Here is a 21,627-nt window from a genome sequence, read left to right as displayed (position 1 = left end):
AGATAGATTTGATTAAGGCTTATGACAGGATTAACTGGAATTTTGTGGAGGCTGTGCTTGAAGAGGCAGGTATCCCGACTTATCTAGTTAATGTGATCAAGGAGTGTATAACATCTCCTACTTTTCAAATTCTGTGGAATGGATCAAAGTTGGATACTTTTTCTACAACTAGGGGGATCAAGCAGGGGGATCCAGTCTCCCCCTATTTATTTGTGCTATGTATGGATAAGTTATCTCATTTGATAGCTGAGGAAACAAGAAAGAAGAATTGGATAGCTATGAAGGCCGGAAGGAATGAGCCTTTAATATATCATCTAATGTTTGCGGATGACCTTGTGATGTTTGGAGAAGCCTCTCTTGAGCAGATGAAGATAATGGTAGACTGCCTGAATAGTTTTTGTGAAATGTCTGGACAAGCAGTTAGCATAGAAAAAACCAGCATATATTTTTCTAGAAACACTAGTATGGCAATCAAGGAGGAGATCACTAAAGCTAGTGGGTTTAGATATGCTGAATCACTTGGAAAATATCTTGGAGCTCAACTTTATCATGGAAGAGGCAGGAGAAGAAAATTTGAGAGTGTTATTCTCAAAGTTAGACAAAGACTTGCTGGATGGAAAGGAAAGTTACTATCCTCTGCTGGCAGAACTACCTTGGTAAAAGAATAAATATGACAACGGCAAGTTCTAGAAAGATAAGAGCAAAAAGAAGAGAGCTTACATGGCATTTTCGGATGACACTTCAAGTACTACAAGCTCATCATCAAGTGAACAAGCTAACCTTTGCTTAATGACACAAATTGAAAAAGATCAAATTGAGGTATATTCTAGCCACTCTTCTAGTTCTATGTGGGATTCTGATTCGGTATGTGATTCTAATTCAAAGTGTAGTTCTAGTTCCTCTTGTTATACCTCTTCTATGGTTAGTCCAACATATGATGATTTGTTGTATGCTTACAAGTGTTTGCAAGTTGAAAATGAAAAATTAACCTCTAAGGTTAAGAAAATTAAAAATGAGAAAAATTGCTTGCAAAACAAAGTTGATAGTTTGACAACCATTGTAAATGATTTAATGAAAGACAATGAAGATCTTAAAAATGAAAATATTTTCATGAATTGTCTTGTTGGATCATGTGATGATGTGAATCCCCCTTCCACTATTTCATGTACTATATGTGTTGAATTATCTAATTAAGTGGATAGTTTGAAGGTAATAGTTGATAGAATGACTAGTGGTAAAGACAATTTGAATGTCCTCCTTGGTAGACAAATGGTTGAGACTACTAAACATGGACTTTGTTTTCAAAAACCTCCCCTTGCTCAACCAAGAAAGACAAACCAATATCTCCCTAGGTTCATGTCTAAGCTACCATTTAAGAAATGTACATATTGTTGCATGAGTGGTCATCTTGTATATCAATGCAATATTAAGAAATATGGCGTAAAAGGAACTAATCTTAAGTGGGTTCTTTAGAGGTCTATAGATGTGGGCAACATTGCTTCAACATCTTATGGACCTCAACCTAACACATCTAGCATGTTCTTTAACCCCAAGGTTAAGAACATGATATGTGTTCCTAAGAAAACTTAGTGAGCATGTATGCATCATGTGCCATGGACTATTTTATTTGATAAATCATTTTGCATATGATGTATAGTTGTTGTTTGGTGCTTAATATGACATACATAGACTGTTTTTGTAAGAACCTGCACCGTTAATTTAGTAAATTAATTAAATGAATATGAGAATTAGGAAATAATTTCATAATTGACCCTAATAATTTTGATAAGGCTTAAATAAATATGGTAAGTGATTAATAATGCTGAAAATTGCTTTTCTGATGAAAAGTGCAGATACCGGTTTTGCTCCTCGGTATAAGTGCGTACTGATGAAGTATTTCGAAAAATTATAATAAGTGTGGGAATATTCCTAAAATAATATATAGGACTAGTATGTCAAGTTTCAGATCAAAATAATGAGAACTGGTGTCAGAACTGATACTGGCTATGTAAAAGCGCGTACCGGAAAGGTGCTGCGAAAAATAAAATAAAAATATGAAAAATCTTAGAAAAATGAGTAGGTTCATAATCCTAAGTTTGAGATTAAAATGATAAGCGTAGCTATTAGTGCTAATACTGGTGGATTAATTTAATGGACCTATATATAGCCTTCGGGCTCTTAACCCTATGCCATGTTGGGGCTGCCTACGTGAAGGATTCTGAACATTCTTCAGCTGCCACCTTTCCTCTACCACTCCATAGCCATTTTCTTCTTGAACTCCACCAAAGGGACCTCCTTTGCTCTTTGTTGCTTCATCATTATAGTAGAGTGTTGTGAGGACAAGCCTTGTGTGGGTGAAAGGTTATTGTTTTCTGAGTTAGGCTACTGTGTGAGGGGTTTTGTGAGCTGAGTTGGTGTTCATCCTTGGTGAGAGCCACTCCCTTGTCTTTGGAGGCTTCAAGGAGCCATCTTTGAGTAGAAAGGACCAAGCTTTGGTGTATTTTCGTATCTTGGAAAAGTCAGAACCTTGGTGTGTAGTTGGAGACTTCTATTCTGCCTCATTTTTTGAGTTTTGAGCATTGGAGGTGAGCCATGATCACCTCTTTGTCATTTTGATGATTTAAGCTTGTTTAATCGGTTAAAAAGTAAAACTTGGATCATTTGAATAAAGGAATGTGTTTCTGAGTTCATAACATGTTAATGAACATCTGTTTATAGAGTCATTGGACTCCAAATCACGTTTGGACCCTTAAAAATGGGATTATGCAGAGTTATGTTCGAATTTCTGCATTCTGTTGGAGAAGTATTCGAATACTTTTCGTGTAGTATTCGAATACTTGTCCTCTGGTAATCGAATACTCCTTGCTGGAGTATTGGGATACTTTTCTGGGAAGAAAAGTATTCGGATACCTTGAAGAAGTATTCGAATACTGGGTAATATTCGAATACTTGGGTGTTGGTATTCGAATACCTTGTGGTATTCGAATACTTTTGGGAAAGTAATCGAATACTTTCTAGAGACTGGGAGTATTCGAATACTCATCAGGAAGTATTCGAATACCTCCTGCAGAAACTTCCTAAAATGACTTAAAATGAGATGGAAAGCCTTAATCACTTAATGTAACCTTAGACAATGGTTATTGATGATTAATTATTGTATAAACAGATTGTGATTGAGCTGTTTGTGGGCTTTGAGCTAGTGTGGACTCTTGGCTTGGATAGTTAGCTTGCAAGGTAAGCTTTCGTGTCCTCGGTTTAGCCATTGTTTGTTCTACCATGTCTTATGGGGGGATGGTTATATGCATGATGTTGTTTTCATGTATTGTTTAGTTGAAATGCTATTAAGCTTTTATGTGCGAGTGCCTTTATGATATGCATGTGGTGTTCCACCTATACGGTAAGCCTGAGTATGTGGGGACATACAAGATGGTGAGGCTGTGGGTGAGGTGCAAGCGGTGTTCCTTGTACTATTGTGGGGTTGTAGACGCATGTCCTGCATTTCTCTGGACAGTAGAATAGTTACAACACACATGGCATGATTATCTGTTGCACTGCATTGGTTTTGGAACTTATATTGTTAAACTGCTTTTAAACTTATATTGCACATGTAAGTGAGCTTGGGGTGGAAGAACCTTAAGGACCCCTTGTCTTACTGAGATTTCTGTTCAGAGATCTCACCACACGTTTAGGGCACCATTTTTTGGTTCAGGTAATGCGGGGGTTGAGACCTCTGGCGGCAGGAGGCCAGAGCTTAGCTGATATTTCTGCTTATGTTGATTATGTTTGGATGCTGAATTATGTTGGTTGCTTTTATGCTATTAGCTTCATGTTATGTTATTGATTTGAGACCATTGTTGCCTTATTTGGTGAGCATGAGGATTGTCCATGCCACATAGATTGACTATGTCATATTTTAGATTCGAGTTGTGATAATGTATCAGGATATTGTCTGGACTACGTGTTGTAGCTCCGTGATTTAGATACTCACTGTTAATTATATATTGAGGTATTTCAGTTAGCTGTCTTTTGCAATTACATACAGACAATGTTTTTTAAATGAATTAAGTAATTCAACTTGGTAATATTAATGACGTCATAATTGAAAGTAAAAAGTTATTCCGCATTTCAAATTAAGCATGGCTTAATACGATGACATGTTAACAAACTGAGTATACACAGGGTGTTACAGTTTTTAACACATCTTATGTTATACATGTTCAATATAAATGTTCTATATGTGGATAGAAAGCTTACTTCATGCACTACATGCCTATATACTTGAAAAATTCGCTATTTTACTCTTATATTCAATTCTGTCCAAATAGGACAACAAGCTCATTTGCAACATCTTCCTTTATAAAATGTCAATTAGCAATTTTGATGAAATATAAAATTGTTGTGTAAACTAGATTACATGTTTTACATGATAAATGTTTGATCTTGCTAATGTGACTAGAAAGGCAAGTGTGGAAGATTATGTTGTAGGTGTTCGAGAAAATTGGAAATGAATGAAAAGATAAAGATCACATCAAAGATGTTAGCAAATTGAAGAATCTCTTAGATAAGCCCAAAAATTGCAAAGAATCAAAACTTGGTACAAGACATGGGTAATCTTTGGATATATGATATACTTGTTATATGCCTTATCCATCTTTAATCCTTATTATATGCTATAATTGATTTTGATGATGTCAAAGGGGGAGAAAATATGAATATCATCAAATTGAACTTATGAGTTTATGCATATTGTAAGTGGGAGTTTTGAGAAGTCTTGAGAACATATGTATACCTTATTTTGATTAGCATAATAATTTTTAGTATGCATATGTTTAGGGGCAGTATGTGATTACATGATTTTAATATCTTATGCTACTAACCCTTACTTGTCTCAATTTGAGTTTAAATTGCCATCATCAAAAAGGGGGAGATTGAAGACCTCTTATGCATCATGAAATATATATTTTGATGATGACAAAGAGTTTACAAAAAGTCTCAAATTGAAGATAGAGTTTGAAGATACAAGTGGTTAGGGATTTTTAGATATTTTGTTACACACAATATTATATCATATAGTATCTACCTAAGCTCCAATGCATATCATTGCATTTCATGCATTTAATTTCATTTTAAAAATTTGTTTTAATAAAAAAATAAAAGTAAAAGTAATATAAAGAAACTAAGTCTCGGTTCTTATATGATGGTTGTATATATATATATATATATATATATATATATATATATATATATATATATATATATATATGTAACTTTAGGTTTTAATATAAAATTACTTTACTAAATAAAAAGTACATTGCTTTCCAAAGCTTCAAGTGGGTGGGTCAGTTTTTTTTTTGTTGTTGTTGATTTGAAAACAATAAAGGTGCATTACTTTTTTTAAAAAAAGAAATCTGAACAAAAAAAGTCTCTCTCTCTCATATATACGAAAACCACCAAAACCACCATCTTTCTGGATAATCGATTTGGAGAAATCTTTCTCTCTTTACTCTATTACTGCACACACGAAGAGAAAGGAATATAGCTACCTGTTCACAAAAATTCTTCTATTGTCTTTGTGAAGAAAGTTTTCAAGGATTAAAGCGCTTAATTTTTTTTAATTACCGAGAGTGTGTAAGGAAAAGATCTTGAAAAGCCAAAAGTAAGGGTTGCAATCTTGTGGCTGATTTGGGCTTTCTTGAGGGAGTAGATTAAACAAATCTTTGGGGCTTCATTTTGGTAAACTCTAATCTGTTCATATTCTTGGTTAATATTTCTGTTTGAACCCTATATTATGAACTCTTGAAGAATTTTGGTTAAGTATGTTAAATCTGAATTTCTGGTTTCATTGAGGCATATTGTGTTTAATTCAGATTTTCTTGTGGTTCTGTGTTAGAAGATTAATCTAGAATTAATTCTGATTTTATGTGAAATTTTGAGATAAATTTCAAATCTGATTTTTCTAGTTATATTTGTGAAATTTTCTGTTTAAATCAGATTTCTTGGTGTCCATGGATTAGAAAATTAATTGTGTAATATACAAGCTCCTTAGTGCATTAATTTTAGAGATTTTGATACATATGTCATTGGCTTAATTTTCTGCATATGGCATAAATTTGTGGAGCTTAGTTTGATATTACTGTGATATATTTAGTATGATAGGACACTGTATTTTTGGGTTATTTCACTTGTTACAGTTCTGAAAAATTCTGTATTGGTTGTTAAAGTGGAGTAGTTGCGTGTTGTAAATCTGTCCTAAGTGTGTGGGTGTAACCGTGTGGGTTGGCGACCTTGTGCTTGGCTTGAGATTGTGTCTGAAGGCTTGGAGCCTCAAGAATCCACTAGGGAGAGTAGAGGTCTTGTGTGAGAGGAGTTGGTGAACTTCATAGGTTCGGCTTGAGAGTATTCTCAGAGCTTGGAGCAGTGTAGGCACTAGGAAGATTTCTGATATCTTGTTTGATTGCTTGTTTGACGCGTGTTTGTAAAACAGGTACATTTGTGATAAATAAATTATCTGCAGCTACTTCAGTCTGGACGTAGCACCCTACTTAGGCTTAGTGGGTGTGAACTAGGATATATCATGTGTCCCTTGTCTCTCTGATTTAATTTCTGAATATTTTGTTTAGAAACTGACAGTTACACTGATTCTGGTTTGAAAGTGTTGTAGCACCTTATAGGTTCTGATATAATTGCTGTAGCAGTTGAACTATTTTTTTGTATTTGGAAATTAATATTTTCTATTTTGTTTAAGAAAATTACATTACTGCGTTTATACTCTATAAATTGCTAAGGTACGCATTCTGTTACTACATTATTCTTAGCATTGTGAAAAATTATTTTGGGCATATAGGGACTGAAGAAAAATTTTGTAATTGTTTCTGAATTCAAAAAGTTTTTGAAAAAGTTTAGAACACCTATTCACCCCCCATCTCTAGGTGTTTCATAAGCGTCCTGTGTAAGAAGCCACTTGCCCAACAGGTTGATGAACCCACGTGCGTCAATTGCGTTAAGAAGGACACGATGTTGAAGCTTTTGGTTGTTTTTTGTATTACTCAAAGTTTAGCACTGGGGTTTGTCTTATATAAGAACTAGATATGTGTGTAAGTTATAATTATGTATTTCAATTATAATTATGTGGTATGGTGCCTTTTGTAAAATTAGAAAATGACATCATGTTATGTAGACTTTAACTTATTTTGAATCTTTTTTAACTGACATTTCATGGTTTTCATTTTGAAGTATGAATGTGGACTGGATAATGACCACACATGATGCAATTGTATCTTATTCACTAGCTAACCTTGTCCACACGGATGATTGCAATTGATTAAATTTTCGTTTACACAGTTCTGCTCCTGTAACCATTTCAACAACGATAATTGTTGTTTTATTAAGATAAAGGACCTACACCAACTCATGAAAAGTGACGTTCATGAGTTTGGCACATGTATGAAGTTAGTAGGATTGCATCACCTAATACAAGATCAAAGTTGACCATTTTACTTTGAATCAGTGTTACTGCGTTTGCACTGTACTATGGCCATCACCAATATGCTTGCCACAAGCGGCAGGAGACCTTCACTATCTTTCTGGAGCCAGAAAGGTTGAGTAGTTTGACGGTATGCGTTGTTATGATGGTAAACCTTTCATTTGGCTTATTGTAGATAAAGTTTGTGTGTGCATATTGTATAATAGCTTGTTTGACGTAGTGAAAATATGTTCTTCAAATTACGTTGCTGTGGTTAATCAGAATTATGATGTATTCTTTTGTAAATTTAAGTGGTGCAAAGGCTTGAATTTGACACAGATATGGTGGATATAACAGGATTCAAAGTTTATTGGTCTCTTTGTGGAAAAATATGGACTCCATTATGTGTTTCCTGCTTGGTTAGTTTAAGACATTAGCATCAGTTTTAATGTGCTATGTACCAAGCATGATGACATGTCCCTCTAGCTTTTCTTATGAGCTTACGAAGAGTTAGTTTATGTCATTAGCATATAGCAGACCGAAGCTGGTGGCAGGATCTGGTGAAGGATATTGTGGACATGTTGATGGAAAGCTCAGGAAGGCTAGGATGAACCACCCAAAGGGGATAACGATTGATGACCCAGGGAATATCTATGTTGCTGATATTATGAATATGGAAATTTGGTAAATTATCTATGCAGATTAATTTCCCTGTTCGAAGCCCTACTACAAAAATCCCACTTAACTCTCCTCCTTGACCTTTTCCTTCTTTCGATATCAACTAATAATAGACCATAAATTCACACTAATAACATAGTGAGGTGATTCAAATATTGCAAATGACAAATGATAACAATAATGACACTCAACGACATTGTTGTGTTCATCTCCTCAATCTAACACAACATGGTCAAAGTAATTAACATTAATCCAACGATGATCAACGAGATTCAAAGTATAAACACAATGAAAATTACCAGAAATAGAGGGCAACAGATTGTTAATTGGTTCGGTGCAAATAATGAGGTTGTTATATGTTGGCTCATATCATGTACTAATTTCAACATGCGCATAGGGCCATCATTTTTAAAATGAACTTATCCCATTCATCATCTGATTTCACATATAAGACAAATTTCTTTTGCAATTAAATGTAATCTTACATCCATATGGCTGAATGCATAAAACATAACTCACATGCTACTCCAGGTTACAACAAGCATGTGGTTCGAATGGTCATGTGCATCAGAAAAAAAAAACATAACTACTTTTGCAATCCTTATGAAGCATCTGCCAAAGCACAAAATGAATTGCACCTCATGCAAAAATCTCAATTAAGTATAGCCATAATGTGTCATTTTAACTAAATATTGCGGAACCAAGATCAAACATCTTTTGTAAATGCAATTGCACCAATATTAGCCATCTTTTTAATGGTACTGTCAAATTCCAATTCTATTGTTCCTCCACAACTTCACCATGTTGGCAAAGATGAGGTCCTAACCAAGGTACTCGTCATGATTGTAGGGTACTAGCCAACTCTAGGAGGCTTAATAATGACACAGAAACTCCACCTAGACAACTTAATTTACAACAACTTAAATACATGGTTCATTGAAACCATGGGCAGATTAGAGGCATCAAACAAATGCATTCATACCTAAGGCAAAGTTAAATCATAGTCAACTAATGCTATAGTTGTCCAAGGGACCACAAGGACTTAACATATGAGCATAACTAACTTCTACCCTCTAACATGCATCCAGGATCAACAAGGTCAAATAACTACACACTAATCACGTGTCATTATTTGGGTAGTTTAATAGTTTTTTTTTTTCAATAGCATCAAGTATAATGAGCAGAGAAGCACAATTTTTAATTTTTTCCCATATGAGTCGAAGTTGTGGTGGGTATTTGATGAGCAGAGCATGTAACCTTCACATGAACATGGGAGTATAAAAAAACACAAATATCCAAAAAAAAAATTAATTTTCACCCACAACCCAAATATGGAGAAATCAACTCATTACCAGAGGATTAAACAACCTCGGAAAAATAGGAAGTGACTTTGGTTACCTGATGTTTCTTTTATCTCACTTGCAAGTCGATTGTGGTTGACCAAAATAACTTCTTCCTTCAACAACTTCCAGCAGCTAGCAGAATGCTCAGAGAATAAAACAAACAAACAAGGAGCTACCCAGAATGCTCAGTAGGCTCGCACTGAAAAGCAGAAACCTCATTACATTTTATTCAAAAATTCAGTAGAACTAAACCCATCTTCGACAATATGCAAAATGCACATGCAAATGTCATACAAGGCAAGACAAATACCGATTTCCTCAGTCACATGTAAGCTACAAGCTTCTTCCTCCTCAGTTACGACCACATAAAATGGAGGGAGTAATTTCACAACCACAACTCACTCGCGCCATTTTTTCACACGTCTTTCACTCCACCAGTTAGCAGGTCAATCCACTATGTACCATCAGTTCAGAGATCGTAAATAAACAAGGTTATTTCGGTCATCTATTTCGCGGTTCAGTTTTCACTTCCCCGGGCAACGATGAAAGACGTATTTGCGATGGACAATTTCTTTTGGTAGTCGTACATGGCTTCACACATAAAAAGCAAAACACGGGACAACTTGTTGCTCAGGAAACTTTCAATTTTTCTGGTACCAAACATGGCATTTCCTTGTTACCGATGTTGCTTTCCTAGGTACACAAACATAATATGCGTACCAAACGGCCCCTTAAGGGTTGCTGTTGTAATTTAACTCTATTTTTCTATCAATATTTTTTCTTCAACCAAACATAGATTTAGAAAATTTAAACCAATTTTCCCGATAATTTTTCGGCCTACTAAACAACTTTTTTCTCACTTTCCTACCAAACTCATTTTTCTACTATTTTTCTAGTAATTATATTTCCCTGGTACAAAAATATTTATCCTCTACCAAACATCCTCTAAATTAACATTGATTTCCCAATGCAATTCACAATACATAGCCATCAAACTACCTTGAAATTGAAATCGCTCATCCCTTCCCAGCCCATGACTCAACCATACGAAAATTTATTATTAATCACTTAAGAAAAATAAAACAAAAACATTCATTGAAATAATATTTAAAATTCAAGAATTAATTAGAATAACCTCAAAGATGTTTTAGACATGAATAGTCGACTCGCGATATGGGTTAAAGGATATGTAACCATATGCGGTTATTCCAAATGATTTGCAACCCACGATCTCCAATCGCTTTATATATATAAACACGGGTTTCTTTTATGTACCTTCTACGAAGTTGTGTACTCTCTTTTAATCACTCTTTGACTTGATGTTGGTGCACTCCTCAATTATCCACCAAATATACAGAGGGGCCCTAATGAGTGATATCACAACTAGCGGTGGCAAAAATGAGCCAGCCCGTCGGGTTGGCTCGTAACCCGCATAAAACGAGCCGGGTTGGGTTGGCAAAAATGAGCTGCCAGCTCGATTTAGCTCGTCCCGAGCCAACCCGAGCTCAAACGAGCCAGCTCGCGGGTTGAACAAGCCAGCTCGCGGGTTACTCTTTTTTTTTATTAATAAAATACAATAAAAAAGTCACACTCAGACACTCTCACTCTCACTTTCACTCACCGCCGCTCACTACCAGCAGACAACAGTCACCCCACCCCAGGTCCCCCACCCCACCCACACCGACGGGCGACGGCGGGCGACGACATCCTCTCTTCCGCAACTTTAAGGTTTTTTTTTCCCTTTCTTCTTGTCTTACTGATCTTGCATTTTGTTAATTTTTTTTTTCCATTTTTATTCCAGATCTTGGCAGCCAGTCAGCCACCGTGCTCCTCCTCTCCACCGACCGTCACCTCTGTGTTTTCAGGTTTCTTTTTTTTTTCTTCTTAGTCTTAATCTTCAAATCTTCCCCTTTTTTTTCTTTTGGGGGTGATAAAATCTTAAAATCAAAAGAATAAAATAAAATAAAAATAAAAATGATGTTCTTCTTCATCCCGCAACTCGATCTTAAGGGGAGTCGACCTTGCATGTCAAACACTGCTGTTCAACCTCTCTCAAAATTGTATTATGCAAAAGTGTTCGATCTCTGTTATGCAAAAGTGTTCGATCTCTGTTTTGTTGCTCTGAAAATGTCCTTAATTTGCTACAGAAATCAAAGTAGCTAAGCTGCTTATATTTAGTGTTTTAGTCTATGTTGTTTACGTTTAGTGTTTTAGTTTCATGTGTACACAATTAGATTCTAAATTCTTTTGTGATTAAAATTGCACTGAACTAATCCATAATTTACCTAATAGAAAAATCTGAGACCCCTATGCATTAGTTTTGACAATACTTTATTGTAAATCAACCACCATCCATCACCAAACTTCCTTGCATTTCTGGATTCGGCGCAACAGTTTAATAATTTAGATCAGCTACTTACATTTCATATTATTGTTTTGTTTGGTTTCCTCTCTCCTACTTTCTGTATCCTATCAGTTTTGATTGTTTTGAAAAGATTGAAATGAATTCTTCTTTTAAGAAAGACATGGCAGTACAAAGAGATTGACTTATTATCCTCGTGAACATGTTGAAGTCACTTAATACCCCTTAATTTTGTTGCCTCAGTACATCTTTGGATAGTGATGAAGGATATTGACTTTTACATGTAGGTCTTTTAAAGTTGTATAAATGTGTGTCACTATTTTTCCTTAGTTCAATTACTAATATTTCTCTTTACACACTTTAAGCTCTGAAATCACAGAGTCTCCAATTCAACATGATTATGATGTAATCATATTGAAACGCAGCAATAGACTGCAAAGTACATATTCAAGTATTAGAGGAATAATATTTTTCATGTTCTCTTTATAAAATTCAAGTGAACCATTTGGTCCTTTTTTGTGAAGCTCGTTACAGAAAGAGTTCAAAGCACCACTAAGAAGAGAAAATACCATGAAATAATGATATACTATTTCCATGCATCACAGGTTGAAAACTTAATAACATCTTCTACTCAACCAGAAACAATGATTCTCCAACTAATTATGGGTTGTTGTAAACTCATTAATTGACCACCAAATGCTGGTGGTCCCCTGCAAACCTCTAAATGGCACCAAAACAACAAACTTGGTTTGGTGAATGTTACATGGCATCCTGCCATTACCTGAAGATAAAAATCAAAATTATCTGGAACAGGCCAGTGTTCTGTTAAAAGTAAATTTTTACTAGATAGGCTTAAAATTATAAGGGCTCTGTAGCTGCTATATCATGGCAATTCAACATATTATAAAATATCCTATGTTGCATGACAAACAATATATCTGGAATATATACATTGATGTATCAGAACAAGTTCAACTATACAGATAAATTATAGCACCAATGAATACATCAGGAAAAATAATACCCCTTAATCTGAGACCCCTTATTGTTTTGTTGCCTCACTTAATACCCCTTATTTTTCTTTACAGTTTGTAGAAGTTATTCTTAGTGAATTTCTTCTTTGATAAAAAAAGAAAAAGAATAGAGTTAGTTGGATGCCTTAAAATAAAGTAGCTTAGGATATTAGGCGAACTTTCTAAGCCACCTTCTTGCTGAGGGACTGTATGGATAAAGTAGCTTACTATATGCTTGTAGCTTGGATTAGGATTGTCTAATGCTTGTAGCTGATATAGCTGATGAGTTGTTTATATGGTCAGGAACCAAAGAGGAAGACAGATCATTATTGATCCTGCCCTTTACTTATCTTCGACTTGAAGTCTCTGAAATGGCTGATTCGAATAGGTTAATATTCTTCAATTTTTTTAAAATCTGTTTTAGTTTAAATTATCTTTTCCACGCTATAGTAATTTTATATTTAACTTTGATGTAGGGAAAGCTTGGTGATGCTTGAAGAAGGCAATGATGCTGATGCAGGAAGTGATGAATTGGAAGAAGTTGAAGAAGGACCTGCTTTTAAAAAGCCTAGGAAAAGGCAAGCTCGTTGCTGGAAACATTTCACAATAATAGGAGAAAAAGGGAATGAAAAGGCAAGATGCAATGGTTGCAAGACAGAGTACAAGATTGACAGTAAGACTTGTGGTACGTCTACTTTAAACCGTCACATTGATAAATGCACACAAATTAAACATGAAGATATTGGTCAAGTCATATTGGACATGCAAGGTAAAATGAAGGCTATAAAAATAGATATGAAGGTAGCACGTGAGATGTATGCTGAAGCTGTTATTGAACATGACCAACCTTTTAACTTTGCTGAGTATAGAAAGTTCAAGCGTTTCCATAATTACTTGAATCCAGATTGGACTGGCATTTCTAGAAATACTCTTAAACAAGATGTTTTAAATTTGCAAATGAGAGACAAGATGAAGTTGAAAAAGATGTTTGGTAGCATTCAAAGTAGGATATGCTTAACTTCAGATTTGTGGACATCTTGTAATACTGAGGGTTATGTTTGCTTAACTGCCCATTTCATTGATGTCAATTGGAAGCTGAATAGTAAAATTATTGCCTTCCGTCATATGCCTCCTCCTCATACTGGATTTGAATTGACTCATAAGATACTTGGTTTGTTAAAGGAATGGGGCATAGAGAAGAAGATTTTTACCATTACTTTGGACAATGCGTCTGCAAATGACTCTATGGTTAGTGGTTTGAGAAACCAATTGAATATGCAAAAATTGTTGTTATGTGATGGGAAGTTTTTTCATGCGCGTTGTTCTGCACACATATTGAATTTGATTGTTCAAGATGGAGTAAAAGTTGCAAATGATGCCTTGACTCGGATTAGAGAGAGTGTTAAATATATAAAAGGCACAGAATCAAGAATGATCAAATTTAAGGAGTGCATTGAACAAGTTGGTGGAGAGAAAACTGTAACTGCATTGATAGCAGATGTACCCACTAGATGGAATTCCACTTATGAAATGCTTAATCGTGCTCTCAAATTCAAGCGTGAGTTAGCAATTCTCCAATTGAGTGATAGAAATTACAAGTATTATCCTTCAGAAGAAGAGTGGAATAGGTTGGAAATTCTTTGTCGGTTCTTGCATCCATTTTGTGAGATCACTAATTTGATGTCTGGCACTTCTTATCCTACTTCTAACTTGTATTTTCTACAAGTTTGGAAAATTCAACGGGTTCTCATTCGTATGAGTAATGATGAAGATGTGGTTGTAAGTAGCATGGCTAATAAGATGATGGATAAGTTTCAAAAATATTGGGAAGATTATAGTGATGTGCTTTCATTAGGAGCTATTCTTGATCCTCGCATTAAGTTTACTACATTATCTTTTTGTCATAGAAAGATTGATGCTTACACACATGATGACAAGATGGAAAATATAAAGGCAAACGTGTATAAGCTCTTTGAGAATTATGTAAAAATTAATTCATCAACTAACATTGATCAAAGTCAAGATAACACCCACTCTTCAAGTCAAGGGTCAATGGAATTGAGAGGATGGGATGATGAGATATTGGATGTAAGTTCATGTTTAGCAAAAAGCTTTAATTATGTTATATCGTATTCATTTTCACGCCTTTATTTATGCATGTACTTACTTACTTCGATTATTATGTTTTTGCACTTCTCAAATATGATAGGAATTGACCTTGCACACTCAACACCAAGCAATAAATACTGGAAAATCTGAACTTGATGTTTATTTAGAGGAGCCGCCTGTAATGGTTATTGACAGGTGGAATAGTTTAGATGCATTGCAATGGTGGAAGGATAATAGTTGTCGTTTTCCGAGTCTATCATTAATGGCTCGTGACTTGTTAAGCATTCCTATTACCACTGTGGCATCTGAATCTGCTTTTAGCATTGGATCACGTGTGCTTAACAAATATAGAAATAAGTTGTTGTCAAAGAATGTTGAAGCTTTGGTATGTACCCGCAATTGGTTGGCTGGTTTTGTTGCCAATGGTAATTTATTTATTTTCAATGCAATTAAAATTTCATTTTTCATTTGTCATTGTAACCTTAATTGATTATTTACATTTTATGGTTTGTGTTTTGTAGATGATGATGATGATGAAGATGGTATTTCTCATATATTAGCTTCTTCACGGGGATCTAATAGTCATGAAACTTTATAGATGATCTAATGATGATGGTGTACTTTTGGATGTTTATATTTTGTTATTGTACTGTATTGGCCATGGGAACTCATAGGACAATTTTTATTTTGTAATGTGTTTGTCTGCTGCTATGTTGGGATTTCTTAATTTATTGGTTATGTTTTATTAGTTACTGTCTTTACACCATTATCCATTAGGCAATCAATAGATTTGGCAGTGTTGATAATTTGATAATTATATACAGGAGAACAAACCACAAAAATTAAAATTTTTGAGCCAACCCGCGAGCCAATATTTCGAGCTAACCAACCCACGAGCCAACTCACTGGCACCATTTCGAGCTAACTCGTGAGCTTTTTTTTAGCCAACCCGTGAGCTTTTTTCCGAGCCAACCCGCGAGCTGATTATCGAGTCAACCCGCGAGCCAACCCTAACCCGGCTCGGGTCGAGCCGGGTTGGGTTTTCTGGCTCGTTTTTTTTTTCGAGCCAACCCGACTCGACCCGTTTTTTTCGGGCTGAATGCGGGTTGGGCCGGGTCGAGCCGGGTTGGCCCGTTTTGCCAACCCTAATCACAACCGATTCAAGTATCACCATGATAACAAAAACTTATTAAAAAGTATCCTTTCCTAAATTTTGAAAATTATTGATTCACTAAACCCTTTAACCTTAACCCCAAAAATTCAAATGATTTAGCAGGTTGGGTTGGGACTTATACATAGGTCAAAAAAAAATTAATCAAAAATTCTATTATTTTAATATATATAGTTTAAGTATTTATAAATATAAAATAAATCATAAACATAATATAATAATAAAAATATACTTGATATATATAATTTATAGAATATATATATATATATATATATATTAATAATTCAATAAGAATTTTATTTATTTAATTTAGTTATTGTTTTAAATTATTTCAAGTGAAAGTTATTTCCTTCTCTATTTATAGTTATATTTTATTCATTATTATATGATATTGGCAATAAAGTTAACAATAAAGTTAATATATATAAATTTAATAATTAAAAAAATACACTTATATCAAAATTTAAATAATATAAAAGAGATAAACTTGTATTAAAATATAGATTACATTGTTTGAGTTGTCCAAATTTGAATCCAACACTGAAATGTTAAAATATATATATATATATATATATATATATATATATATATATATATAATTAATAATTAATATTGCATGTAGGAATAAGTCTTATGAAAATGGATAGTCTCATATCTAATTTACTATATCATGTCTTGTGATGAATCACATCCATTCAATAACAAATCAATAGTCAAAATTTTATTAACAAAATCTATAAAATAAAAAGTTGATCGTTGGTACAGCAAAAAAGTTGAGAGGGCTATACAAAGTCTTGTTTAACTAATTTTTACTAAAAAATCAAACCATTAAAATTTTCACCTTACTGAAAAATTTACTAAATAATAAAAAAAAATTACTTTAAGTATTACTTAATAATAAATATCATTATTCCGTGATATAATAAGTAGTGACTTTAATTTTTTTAATATAAAACCAATTGTTCAAGGATTATTGAAAAAATAATTAAAATTTTGCTTATATATTTTCTTGTACATTTATGTGCAAATATTATTTCATTAAAAAAAATCAAATTACCAACAATTAATATTTTGCTTACATTTAAATATTTATTTATTAAAATAATTTCAAATATATTGAATTGATAAAAAAATAATTCTTTTTGAAATTTAAATAGCTCGCGGATCAATTCTAGCCCATTGGACTTTTGGGCCCGGAAAATCTTTATTATTATGGGTCTTTTTATCCTAGCCCACATGGGCTAAGCCTAATGATACATGCCGATCCATTTTGACAATTTTTTTGGTATCCTAACTCTCACATTAGTTACTTAAATTTATATCATAAATTTTTTTATTCTTTATTTGATTAGCATTCTATTGTCCAGCTGATGAAATCCTAACTTGGTGGCTGTGACAAACAAGGGGAAATAAAACATAGAGATGTGCCTCTAAGAGGGTGTTTGGATGGGTTTCTACTTTTTCAAAAGCTATTTTTTTTATAAAAAAAAATGCTTTTGGAATTTTTTGATTGTTTGGATAATTGCTTTTGAAAAAACAAAAGTCAATAAAAAGCTAAAATTTGACTTTTATTCAAAAGTTAGAATTTTTGGCTTTTAGGAGAAGGAGAAGATTAAAGCAGATGAATGATCCTGGTTTACCTCTCAGTTCATTAGACATCTTTCGTTCTTTATTTTCTTTTGTTTACATCTTCGTTTTCATCTTCAAGTTCAGACCACCTTTAACACAAAGTGCCTCATGGAATGGACCCCCGAAACATAAATACAAAATCAGACATCAAACACAAAACTCTAAAAAAAAAGATCATAACAACATAAAATTTCAAAATCAGGCACAAAATATAAAATTCTCAACAAATAATCATAAAATGGAACAAGCATATTACAATCCAAAGGGAAAATTGGGTTGATAACGGAAAATAATGGAAAGAGAGTAAGAGAAGAAAAAAGATGGGAGAGTAAATTACCTTTCTTTAGGAAGCTACAACTGTGGCTTTGAATATGAGGAAGGACGTGATGGATGTGATGTCGTTTTAGGAAGATAGTGATGGTGATGGATGGATAGTAGTGTACGGTAGGAGTACCACCAACTGGGCACCGTCATCGTCATTTACCTCGCGGGATTATGGAAGTTAAAAACAGGGCTTCGAATAATTCATTCACCGTGACATAATTTAGGTAGCACCTATACTGATACGGGACACGTGACATGATATGACACGACATCCCGATACGTTAATTTTAAAATATATTAGATTTTGACACGTTAGGACACGTTTTGATATTAAATAATATTTTTAATTATGTAGTGTATATTATATTTAATATTCAATAATTTAACAAAAAAATGACGCTAAATTTATAATATTCATAAATTTTGCAAAAAAACATAATATATCCTAAATATTTATATTAAATTCAATAAAATGATAATCATAATCCTACGAATCTAATAGTTTAAATTAAAAATTCAACGCAACGCAACCTTTGAACTTTTTTTAAAATTTCTATAACGCATGTTGGAGTGTCGGAGAGTGTTGGGAAGTATCGGACACGACACGTCAGGGTTTTTGAAGTGTCGGTACTTCATAGAACATAGTTTTCGATCTCCTTTTTGTGTTGGAATAATTTCCTTTGCTTCAGAACACACAACAGAAACATAATACACAAGGAGGAAAGGACACAACAATAATTTTACACTTAAAAATATTTTTTATTTTAACATCTAAATAACATTTTTACTCAAATACATTTTTTAAATATTGCATCCAAACATAAAACAACTTTACCTTTTAAAAAAATTCTTTTAAAAAAAAAATAATTCATAAAAAGTCTTTTTTTTTTCAAAAGCTCATGCGAAGTTGCTCCAACAAAATTTCCCATCATATATCTGCACTAGTGCAAAGAAAACCAAAACCGCACCTATCGTATGGACCACTTGAATATGCTTTCCGGTAGCAAGTAGAGTCTTTGCAAATTCACTACTAATGTTAAAACTGCTTTTTTTATTAGATATTGCATCATATTTTTTAATGTAATTTTGATCAAAGATATCTTGATATAATTAAATTGATAGTAAAGATAAGTGGTAGTAAATATAACTGTCCTTTCTTTTTTCAAAAACCATAAATTGGATATTATTTTGATTTAAAGAAATTTCCTTTTATATTTTAAGAAATACTACGTTTGATTATTTTTCTAAAACTCTCAATCTTAGAATATCAATATTGATAATGTAAAATTAACTAAATCTAACATGCAATTACTCAAATTTATATTTTATATTATTTTGTATTAATCATTTGATAAATTTATAAGCTAATCATTTAACAATCTCTGCAACTGTTGGGTATGACTCATACTTCACATACTGATAATAGTCTTTGTTGGTGGGGCCAGCAGAAAGTCAACTGGACGTAGGATTTTCTAAATTCTTTTATATTTCCTTGTAAATTGAATGACTTGTAACGAGTGCGGTGAGGTGAATATAGCATAGATAAGCTGGACGTAGTCTACGTTGAATGAACCAGGGTAAATCGCTGTGTCTAATTTCTCTTCTCTTTCTCTTTTTTGTTTTGAGATTTATGTGTGTCGATTTCCAACAGCAATGGGTTATAAAACTAGTTGGACAATTATATTTATAGGTATATGTTATTCTCCCTACCTCTTTTTCTGCCTACATTTGTCTTTCACTCTCCAACACTGTTAGATCAGAATCTTAATATGAGAGAGAAATGATAAAGGTAGTTGAGATTCTAATTTAAAAGCAGTGTTTTAAAACTCGGACCGGTCAAGGTACTGGGTCACTGGTTCAACCGGGTTGAACCGGATTTACTGTTCACATATTAAAAATATAAAAATATTACTTATATTAATAAAAATTCACAAAAGAAAACTATCAATGAGCTTCAAAAAATAAATTAATTTTCAATGATAGCAAATATTATATACTTCTAAGCTTCTAGCTCTAGACAATATCCTAATATTGGATTAAAATTACAATATAAGTTAAATGCACATTTTGTGTTTGACATGATACGGATAAATTAAATCATGATAACAAATAGTATACATGAAATATACACTAAGAAAAAAGTGTCACCGTTATCAAGATAACAAATAGTATGCATGAAATATACACTAAAAAAAAGTGTTCACCATTGAGATGAGATCATGAGACTATCAGTGTTTATCACCACTTAACTTCATGAGATCATTATAAGATGCAACTAAATTACATAAACGAACTGCACTAATCTAAAATACCTTATTATTTTCACCTTACTTTTAATCATATTCATCATAAAATATGAATATGATTTAATTCAAGAGTTCTTGTCAACAAAAAAAAAATTACCAAAAAAAAAAAAGGAATAACCGGTCTAACCCGGGTCACCGAGTCGCCAGGTTTCGGCCGGGTCAACCGGTCCAATTCAGGTTGACTGCAGAAGCGGTCCAACTACCCGCTCGGACCGGGGAACCAATCGGGTCACCGAGTCCCGGGTCGACTCGGCCAATCCGAGTCGGGTTTTAAAACACTGTTTAAAAGTATTAGAGAGTGATAGGCGAAGGTAAACATAAAAAAAAAAGGTAAAATAACTTATCCGATAATATTATTTAAGCGTGTTATTTTACACTTTCTTTAAAAAGAGAGCATTCCTTCTCTTGATTTCCCTTTTCTCAAATAAAAATAAATATAAAGGATAGGTATAAAAATATAATGCATGAATAATATCACACAAAAAAAACTTTAAACTCTCAAGCTGTATGTACATGAAATTAATTTAACTAAGTTTTCCCTGAAGCTTTTCTTTGAATACTATTTAATTTTGAAATTAAGAGTGCATTTGAATTGCCTTTAAAAAAAAGTTACTTTTATGCCCTACTTATCTTTAAAGTACTTTTTATTAAAGTTAAAAATATTTATTTTTTGAAAAAAAAAATTAGCTTTTGACTTTTGTTTTTTTGAGAACTAAAATTTTTAACTTCTAAAAAAAGTAAGTTTTTGACTTTTTTTATAACTTCTGCTTTTTTTAGAAGCAGCATCCAAACACATTTTAAAATAAAAGTGCTTTTTTTGAGAAAAAAAAGTAACTTCTGACTAAAAAAAAAGCTCGGATAGAAAACTTTAACCACAAATATCCCGAGAAATGTAAACCATTGACCCTTTCTTTGGAAATGTTTCCAACAATAATGGTTTCCTTAAACAAGTCAACATTATTCACCACTAGTTTCCAAATTCTTGGTCAAGTTTACACAACTTAGATCACACAACCTGGAACTAAGCCAAATGAAGAATCAAAACTGCTTGACATTTCAGCAAACTTAAGCCCATAGTTTTTCTTTTCTTTAGAATCAGCCTCATATTTAACGTTATATTATTTTATAAAAGCTACAATATACCAACTGGCAAAAAAAAAAAAAAAAGATCATATTAGAGCTTTAGTTCCAAAATAGTAAAATTTAAGCACTAGAGAACAAAAACCATTA

General features: G+C 33.2%; 1 protein-coding gene across 1 annotated transcript; it reads left to right on the top strand.

Annotated features, from left to right (window-relative positions):
- Positions 1–720: 720 nt before the first annotated feature.
- Positions 721–15,565, top strand: LOC133314249 (zinc finger BED domain-containing protein RICESLEEPER 2-like). Its single transcript, XM_061515685.1, has 6 exons — positions 721–864; positions 11,285–11,348; positions 13,129–13,246; positions 13,335–14,946; positions 15,068–15,392; positions 15,489–15,565. The coding sequence occupies exons 1-6, from the start codon at positions 721–723 to the stop codon at positions 15,563–15,565; spliced, it is 2,340 nt and encodes a 779-aa protein (XP_061371669.1).
- Positions 15,566–21,627: the final 6,062 nt, after the last annotated feature.

This window comes from Gastrolobium bilobum, unplaced genomic scaffold, assembly GCF_033153095.1.
Source record: "Gastrolobium bilobum isolate Gb01-03AN ecotype WA unplaced genomic scaffold, APGP_CSIRO_Gbil_v1 utg14708, whole genome shotgun sequence".
NCBI classification, from domain to species: domain Eukaryota; kingdom Viridiplantae; phylum Streptophyta; class Magnoliopsida; order Fabales; family Fabaceae; genus Gastrolobium; species Gastrolobium bilobum.
This window is presented reverse-complemented; position numbering and strand designations above follow the sequence as displayed.

Excerpts from the sequence above, each read along its gene's own strand:
- LOC133314249 (XM_061515685.1), top strand. The coding sequence starts at position 721 with ATGGCATTTTCGGATGACACTTCAAGTACTACAAGCTCATCATCAAGT. Across the intron at positions 13,247-13,334 it reads GAAATGGCTGATTCGAATAG|GGAAAGCTTGGTGATGCTTG; the intron begins GTTAATATTCTT and ends ACTTTGATGTAG. Across the intron at positions 14,947-15,067 it reads GGGATGATGAGATATTGGAT|GAATTGACCTTGCACACTCA; the intron begins GTAAGTTCATGT and ends CAAATATGATAG.